Source organism: Eucyclogobius newberryi, unplaced genomic scaffold, assembly GCF_026437365.1.
Source record: "Eucyclogobius newberryi isolate DKJ021-1_F unplaced genomic scaffold, fEucNew1.0.hap1 SCAF_4, whole genome shotgun sequence".
Classification (NCBI taxonomy): Eukaryota; Metazoa; Chordata; class Actinopteri; order Gobiiformes; family Gobiidae; genus Eucyclogobius; species Eucyclogobius newberryi.
In genome coordinates this window covers 3610373-3619726 of record NW_027316056.1, presented here as the reverse complement: position 1 = coordinate 3619726, position 9354 = coordinate 3610373, and the positions used below count along the sequence as shown (strand labels likewise).

General features: G+C 37.7%; 1 protein-coding gene across 7 annotated transcripts in view; it reads left to right on the top strand.

The window, feature by feature from the left end:
* Window positions 1–352: 352 nt before the first annotated feature.
* LOC140377613 (teneurin-3) overlaps window positions 353–9354 on the top strand; it is a 470016-nt gene continuing 461014 nt past the window's right edge. For all 7 annotated transcript variants that reach the window (XM_072463087.1, XM_072463086.1, XM_072463085.1 and 4 more), the window contains exons 1-3: window positions 353–502; window positions 4590–4710; window positions 5661–5731. In XM_072463087.1, the coding sequence (XP_072319188.1) occupies window positions 400–502; window positions 4590–4710; window positions 5661–5731 (295 nt within the window). In that variant the 5' untranslated portion in view covers window positions 353–399. The remainder of the gene's footprint in view (window positions 503–4589; window positions 4711–5660; window positions 5732–9354) is intronic.

Here is a 9354-nt window from a genome sequence, read left to right as displayed (position 1 = left end):
TTATTTTTCACAGTTGATCTTGTATTGATGATGGAGAGAGTGACCACTGCACAAAGCCTTCTCCAGCTCGTCCCAAACACTCTCACTGGGGTTCAGATCTGTCCTTTGTAGTTTCTGCTCCTCCTTTAGATGTTTTCTCTGCTTGAAGCCAACACTTTGGCCTTTCTCAAACACACTGACATCTCATCCATGACTACGGGATTTGTCTTTCCAGGTGGCTACTTGTTTTCTTGCTGTGTTACAGTTTTGTTACAGTTTTGGCTTGACAAACTTGTTAAATTGTATTTTTTCCTGTGTTTCCTCAGGTGCCCCCCCCCCCTTCTGCCTGTTCCGACTCCTCCCCTCCCCCGCCCCGCCCCTGGGCTTCTCTCTCTGTATGTGGCTCCGCAGCATGCCTCTATGTTCAGCCGAAGCACCAGCCGCAGCATCATGGAAGTGAAGGAGCGCCGGCCCTACTGCTCGCTCACCAAGAGCCGCAAGGACAAGGAGGGGCGCTACACCGGTGAGGCTGAGGGCCAAATATGTGACAAACTGCAATGAGCACTGTTGGTTGGGGTCAAAGTAAAGCTCAAATTCAAAGCTCAAATCTTGTTTAAAAGTTGCGTCGCTTTGTGCGCCTACACAGAAAGGCAGAACTTTAATATATTCACACAATTCTGGGACATTTCAAAGTATTTTAGATGAATTCAGAGAAAAGGTTCAATCACTTGATGTGCATTCGAATTTCTTGGAATTTGTCTTTTCCTGGTACCGTTTTTGTTTTAGTTCCAGTGTCTCCTTACTTTGAAGTCAGACCAGCATATGACATTTGTTATCTAGGTCAGACTTAGACAAATTTGACTGATTCACATGAGGAATTACTTTGACACAGTAGCTCCAACAAATAATAATGAATGATAATAAATTAAAAAGTACCGGTAGTTACTAAAACTCTGAATAATTTATTGTCCATTACATTTTATGTGCAGGTTTACAAGCAGAAAAACCATTCAATTAAATATCTGAATGTTCCAGACTACACAGCTGCTGATGTCACAGCCAGTTAGACTCACTTTCAGCCTCTGTTGCTGTGTGAGCGTGAGCAAGTGGGGACAAGCAGTGACTGGGGGATTATAGAGACTTAATGTGCAAAAACGCCTATTTTTTATATTATATGCTTATGTTAACTGGCAGCCACGTTCCCATCAATCTGCCTCAGAGCGATTGAATCTACTGAGCCAAAGTATTAAACAGAAATGAAATAATTTTGAGTAGAAAAGTGAAGTTCAAATTGTTGGGCTGGGAATCACAATGCCCACACCCCTAAAAAAAAATCATTTGCAATTCAAATACGTCTTTGTTTGCATGATGATTGCCTTCTCCAGCTTATTCGACACATATCTCCGAATGGTACGCGGCTCTTCCGTTATACTGTGTTATACAAGACCCGTGACACTGTTTTTGAATGTTTTTCTGGGCTGCGGTGACCCCGGGTGCAGCGATCTCCTCGGGGCGAAACATCTGGTGGTGATCAGAGCCACCTAGCACCGCTGCACTGATGTAAGGAGTCCATTAGGAGGCTAACGCGGGTCAAAGGTCAAGCGTGATCAGGGTCCCGTGGGCACGCTGCTGCTGTTGTGGATGGGTGCATTTTGATGGTGCGCGACAAGTGTTAAACTGAAGTCAAATGAAGCAGGAAGGAGAAAAAAAGATCTGTAGGTGGTAAGGCTTCTTATAGGGCCCGCATGATTTTTGATTTGATTTGTGTTTTTTAAGGGTCAGATTGGCTTTAGTTATTATCACATTTTTCACATCCTTATAATGTAAAATGTTCTGAAATGCCTCGTTACTCTCTCTAAAAACAGAGGTTGGCAACAAATCGAAGTCTAGATACTAGTAGTAAAAAATGCTACAAAATAAGCAGATTAAAAATTAAAAAGAATTGTGGTGGAACATTCAAATAAGTGTGTAAGGTAGTAGTCCTGCACAATTGTGATTCATTTTACTGACTGATATTATAGACTTATATAGAATTCGAAGCAATACAAGGTTCACGATACAAAGTTCGCGATACGCTAATAACCAGATTTCGCTGGTTGCTCATGATATTCTACGATATATCATTATTTCTTAAAGAACCCGATACATTTGAACAACATTTTGCTTTGATTAACCACGACCTGCACAAACTCAATATGAAATACACCCATTTTAATCATCAAAACGTCAAATGGTTTTCATAGTTTCCTTTCTTTAAACAGGCAACAAAATTGTAGTGCGGCCACTAAAAATGACTTATGGCAATATATCGATATGTAACAGCAGCACACAATATCGATATTGTATCACCAACTTTAGGATCACGATTTTTTGGCACACCCTATTTGTCTGATAATCAAACCTGTTTTAACGCACTTTTTTTCAATATTGGCTGAATATCGTTCTGAGGATACGGCAAAAAATGTCTCAATATAAATCTTTTTTCAATACCTCCCACCCCTGCTGGAAAACTATTGTGTTAAGGTACTAAGTATTCATGCGTCACCATTAGCTCTGTAACCTACGATTATTTTTCGATTAGGGGTATGGATCGAAAAGGCCAGAGAAAATAAAGTGTTTACTAAATTTGACCAAAATGAAGCTAAAGAAAAATATGTTCCTGTGTCAATTTGGGTAAATTATTGCTTTGTCTGAGTCATAAAACCTTTTCTCTCATTAAACTGACATTTTTGTATAGATCAGAAAACAAAATTAGTTGAATAATGAATTAGTTGTGATGATCGATTAACTTGTTGAAGCCCGAGTTACCATGATTTATTTATGGCCCATATTGTGACTCTAACAGTTCCGTTTAGTCATCCAAACAGGAGCTGGGTTAAATATGTCTGAGGATATCAAAGATTGCGGCTTTATTTAGTCAAACTTTACCATTATCTCGATCAACCTAACTGCGCTCTCCATGTCGTTTCCATGCCGTTAAGTTACTCACGTGTTGAATGAAATCAGATGATGTTCTCACCTTTGCTGCTTAGTCTATTTTGGCGACGTGCAAAATCATATTATGAAAAATAATAACGTGAAAAATTTTGGTATTTCTGCACTTGTGGTTAGTTTTACTGTCATTTCCCTCCTTTTCAAGCTCATCCAAGACATTTTACTGGCACATTTCTGATGGACGTCAAAAATATCTGATGATTTTTATCCGGATAATCCCAAGAAATTGATGTAGACCTTTTTTGTGTGTTAATACCAGTAATTATTGCCTGTCTGTACTCAAAAGTTGTCTTTGGGCCCTGTTTTAGGCCAGAAGTTCCCAGCAAGAGATGGAATTGATCTTAATCCTAATTTTTTAACTGCATTAAAGAACAGAGCTTACTGTATTTGTTTAACTCAGTTTGAAACATCATGTAAGCTTTTTGTTCTACTTGACAAATGACTCAGACATCAGCAGGGAATCTGAAAGAAAAGAAGTAACATTTTGGATTTGGACTGAAGAGTGTGATATGTCTTTTCATCTATTTATATTATGTATGAGCAAGAAAATGTATTCAAATGAGGCGTCCTTGTGTGGCAGGTGGAGGATGACTCAGAGCGGCCTCGTTTGTGTCATAGTCGTGTTTCTGTACTGCCGGGTCACAAAAGCCTGTTGTAAAAGTGCTTTTATTGAGATTTCAAATGTTTATTATTAAAGAGGAGATTCTGTGGTGTGGATGAATGTGAAAATAATGAAGGAACAATAGTCAACATTTGTGAATGTCCTCCATCATTGTACAATCTTCAAACTACAAATGTTAAAATAAATAAATCAAATGTCGAAATGTATTGTTAATAAATATTGGACTGGGATTAACAACGTTTCATTCGATTTTAAGTCTCGGATGTAAAACACCAGCCATGGAAATAGTTGATGGATACCTGTGGGATGAACTTTTAGAAGCAGCAACAAAAAAAAGCAAAAACAAGGAAAAAGAAGAAGGAGGACAAGGCAAAGTGTCGAGGACTGGACTGAAATATCAATGGACTTAAAAAAAAAAAAATACATATACTTTTTTCGTTCTCTGTGTCTTGTTCTGTTTTTAAAAAGTAAATAAAATAAATGAAATAAATAAAATAAATAAAATTCAATTCAATTCAACTAATTCAATTCAACTAAATTCAATTCACTTCAACTAAATTCAATTCAATTTATAATGTTTGTCCAAAGAATCCAGCTCACGCAGATGAATTGGTACATTGTTCCAGAGTTTGGGGGCGGAGTGACTGAATGCTCTGGCCCCTACAGTGACCATTTTAATAGATGAAGAATGGAGAGAGCGGGACGGGGTGCACAGATGGAGCGGGTCAGGGCCAGACACTGGAGTGCCTTGAATGTCAGGATGAGGACTTTCAACTTGATTCTGTGGGTTATGGGAAGCCAGTGGAGTCGGATGAGAACCGCTGTGATGTGTTCAGTAGATTCTGTATGTCCATAAACTTTTAACTTTTGAGGAAATCGGAACCAGGCAACCGTCAATTTAATGGCTTTTATCCGTGCAATAGATATGGTTGATATTTTACATTTTTATACACTACATTATTTGCTTTATCTGTTTCCCTTTGTTTGTTTGTAGGTTCTTCTGGCGACAGTGAGGACTGTGTTCTGGGTTCTCAGGGACTGCGAGTCCCCACACAGAAGTCCTATTCCTCCAGTGAGACACTCAAGGCCTTCGACCAACACCAGGACCAGACCAGGTTTCACACACTTCACACAGCTATGCATTTGAATCATCTCTGCATCATCACATGTCACTTTTCTGGTGAGGGGTCCGCCAACAGGGGGCCAGGGTTCCAGTGCCGTTTTATTTATTTGGATCCCCATTAGCAAACAGTCTGTTTTCTTCTTGTGGTCAATAGTCAAATACAGTCAGGCAATTACATAATTACATCTGACAGTTTCAAAACATCATACAGAACACAAAAAAAGGGAAAAAAAAGAAACACATTGTACAGGATAACATACGAGTGCTGACACAACAATCTGTTTCCTTTACCTTTTAGTTTAGTTTTGAGAGCTGTTGTTTTGTTTAGTCTTTTAATAGCTCTTTGAATTAAAAATGTGTAGAAAGCAAATTTCATTCATACATTCCTCTGTAATTGTTGTTTTTGTATTATAAAGTAATTGTTAGTTAGTTAGTTAGTTAGTCACATGTCTCGTAGCATAAGTATGTCTGCACTAAGCATTAAACTATAAAAGAGATGTGTTATGTTTGTGACAGAAACACTTTACTACACAATATAAAAGTCTTCCAATAACCAGTCCAATTTCTCATGCATGAATTTAGTGCCAGTATAATTCAGAATAATCCCTCATTCATCAGGAGTGTTCCATTATAGAAAAAGATTCAGTTGTATTCATCTGGACACTGTTTCGACGCTCATCCAAGAGTCATTTTTAATCTGAGAATGACTCTTGGATGAGAGTTCAAACATCTTGTTTCAAATAATCCTTTTTCTACAATGTCAGTATAAGAATAATTAAACGTGGATATCTTGACTTTCAAGTCATCCTCACCACACAATTATTAACTGTTATTAATAAAATCACATCAAGTTCATCTTTGTGGAAACTTAATAAAATAAAATACATATCTGATGTGTTAACTGCAGAAGTTGAACTATTACACGTGTGTCTTGTGTGTCAGGTTACTGTACGGAACAACCAAAGTGCACAAGGAAATGGTGCGTCGCGATCAGGATGACTACACCAGGCCAGGTAAAAAAGAATATCTGTTACACACACACAAACACACACACACACACACAGGTTTAATCTGTCTTTTAATTTATAACAGCTAATGTTGCTGTAGAAAGCTGTACATGTATTTTACCTCTTATATTATGTCATATTATAATTTACTGTGACATTTTTTCCGTGGTGGAAGAAGTACTCTTTTTTTTGTCACTTAAAGGGGGTATGGACGATTTTTCGGCGATTTGAGAACGCAGGCGGAAGTGCACATGCGCACGGGTGCGGCACTATCGGTCCGCACCCGTGCGGACCGATACAACACACACGTGTGTTTGTTTATTAGCGCAACGGAGCGCATCGCATCTCTCGTCTCCCGTTGATTTCTGTCCACTTCTGCGTCAGCTCGAACTGTCTTTCTCCGTCTTCATTTTGCCCCGTACACTGAGGGAACTATATTATGATAGATCCATGCGCTTAGGCACGCGGAAACGTGGGGACGAGCCTGACGCGGCTGCAGGTGAGCGGTAGGTGCGTTTTATGATTGATACGTGGCAGGACAAATGATTTATCCACGCCACGAGGAAATATGATAAAAAAATTTGCTGAAAAAAATCGTCCATACCACCTTTAAGTAAAAGTACAGAAAAATAAAACTGATCTTGAACAAAAAAAAATCCAGTCTCTGCGAGACCTTGACGTACAATTGATCATGGTTAGAATAAAGGGCCTGCAGCCACGGCCCGCGGTCAAATGGCTGCGCAGTTTCAGGAACCGCGGGACTTCTCTTATAGCGTCATGGCTAACCCTAACCTTAACGCTAACATTAACCTTAACCCTAACCTTAACACTAACCCTAACCCTAACCCTAACCTTAACCCGGCGCGGTCTAAAACGGCGCTAAAATGCGGTCAAATAGCGGCGCAGTTTCAGGAGCCGCGGCCGGCACAAAAATAACATGGCAGTTTTGTCCGCGCGCCACGGCTCTGCAGACACTCCCTAGAATAAAAAACATAATTTCTGGTTGACAAAATTAGCATGAAAGTCCATCAACTAAAATAAACCAAAACTAAAAACATTTTTTTCTCGACATTTGCCGTCTGTACAATAAAATCAAGCCTTCAGGCCAAAAAATGTATCTGGTTAAAATTAACATGGTTGCTGGTGGACTATTTTTAATTCACAATATCATACCATTTGTGTAAAGATTTTAACAACTGACAATATCATTATCAATATAATTTTTTTTTTTTTTTTTTGGACACTTAGCTGGACATACTTTTCCTTACATGATCTTTATTAATGAAATTAAATCAAATTCAAAGTATTTTTTTAATGCCCAAAATCACAACAGCAGTGTACAATCTACACTTTTGTTCATCTACATTTTGTTTAGTTCACTGCATGTCTGATCTTGACTTAAAGACTTATTCTACATTTTAAATAATTAAAAAAACATTTCCACAACAAAAAAACAACAAGTTTCATACTCTTCCTTTTCCTCTTAACAATGTTGTTTCCGGCGACAGAAAGCGTCCATTGTTCTTTGGTGCCAATTAGCAGCAAGTCAATATTTGAGAAATTAAAAAATCATAATTACTCCATCATCTTTTCTGTGCTGCCCTAATGAAGCTCATTAAAATTAATACAAGTTTTAATTGAACGCAGCTTTCGTTATCTGTTGTTCTACCATTAATTAACCAAAGCCTTTTTTTAAACATAATTCTTTAATTATTTGGTGATCAAAGATGAATAGCAGTATTTTTAAATGAATATTATTTTCTTCTTTTCATTAATTTAAAAATATCCTCATGGGTTTAGCTTATTGTTGTATGCAACATTTTGAGGAATTTTCCCCCATTCAAAATATCTAATATTTAATAAAAAATTGTTCCTTGCTATGGAAAAAGTCAAAATGTTTCACAATTCTGAAACCTATGATCAGAAACAACAAATTGACATTGAGTGACATGCAAAAATAATAAGAGACGTTTTTTTTATAATTACTGAAAATGTTGGCTAAAGAATTTATCTGTGGAAGAGAATTTGTACAGAAAGTAAAAGGTACTTTACCGAACACAAGATCACAATAAATACAATCATTATAAAATGCTCACTGAATTTACAATTTGCTAATTATTTTTGTTCTACAAATATGTGCAATGACAATAAAATGAGCCATCACTGTATCTGAACGTTTTTATGTAGTAATAGTAGCAGTATGTTCAGTATGTCTGTTATCATTAAAAGCTGATGTAATGTATTGTACTCGTGGCATTTTTCATTAACATCATTAAATACATGTCACTTATTGATGTAATAGTTTGAATAATAAGCTGCCTAGATCTGTCTAATCTCACACTGAGACTCAGAAAACACCGTCACCAGTCTGAGAACCAACTTCTTTAACACTTCAGACAAACCAGCAGAAATAATATGTTGTATATTTATTATTTATCTTTTCTTTTTACACCCATGTAGTCAGCTGCTGTTCGACTCTGAGCTGGGGAAGGGAAAGCAGCTGTTTTACACTCACATTACATATTTTTTTGTGAATAAATCATTTTAAATAAAAAAAAAAAAACACCTGAACACACTCACACTAACAGCATATTTCATTCAGCAATTTGCATTTCCTTGTGTTGCAATTGAGACATATTCCAGGTGTGAGGGGCAAGAGCGCTCTGGTCATGTGGGTGCAGGAGTCCAGGCGCACAGAGGGCAATCAATCATGCAGGAATTCAACTTTTTTCTTGCAGTAGTGTTCTAAAACAGCAGAACGCTTCATGCAGGAGATGTGCATGGTTAGAAATGTAGTTTAATAGTAGTAATAGTAGTGGTGGATGTTTGTCTCAGTTATGTCCCGTGAGCACTTCAGCCTGCAACAGAAGTATCCATAGTTGCACTGGCAGTTGTAGTACTAACTTTGCTTGTAGTAGTAATCTTTTTTCTTGAGCAAGTAATAGTAAAAGTAGTATACCATATTTTCCGGACTATAAGTCGCTCCAGAGTATAAGTTGCACCAGCCAAAAAATGCATAATAGAGAAGAAAAATACATATATAAGTCGCACTGGAGTATAAGTCTGCAAGTATGCAATTTAAAATAAGAACAGATGAGAGAACATGGTGAATAGGTGTACGTATGCTAACGCTAACACCTTCAGCTACATGACGCACAGACAACGAACTGTGGTAAGTGTCTGGTATGTTAACGTAACATATGAACAGTTATTCAGATAACTATAGCATAAAGAGCATGCTAACAAGTTTAGCAAAGCATCAGTTTGACCCCAAATCACTAAATCCATTGAATTCTTCTTCCTCTGTGTCACTTCTAAACAACTCCACAAACTCCAGAGGAAGAGCAGATTATTCTTCTGCGTCGCTTAGAGCCTAGAGCGCCCTCTAGCGGTTGTCATGTGAAAATGATCAACATGTGAAATACGGTTGCCAGGATGAAAATAACAAATAATATCATGTATAAGTTGCTCCGGAGTATAAGACGCACCCCGGCCAAACAATGACTTATAGTCAGGAAAATACGGTAGTACGATAGCATTATTGTTATATCCAGTCTCTTTTTGTGTCAGGTCAGTACCTTAGCTTGAGTTGGTTGGTAGTAGCTGTAGTAGTATTAGTAGTAATAGTA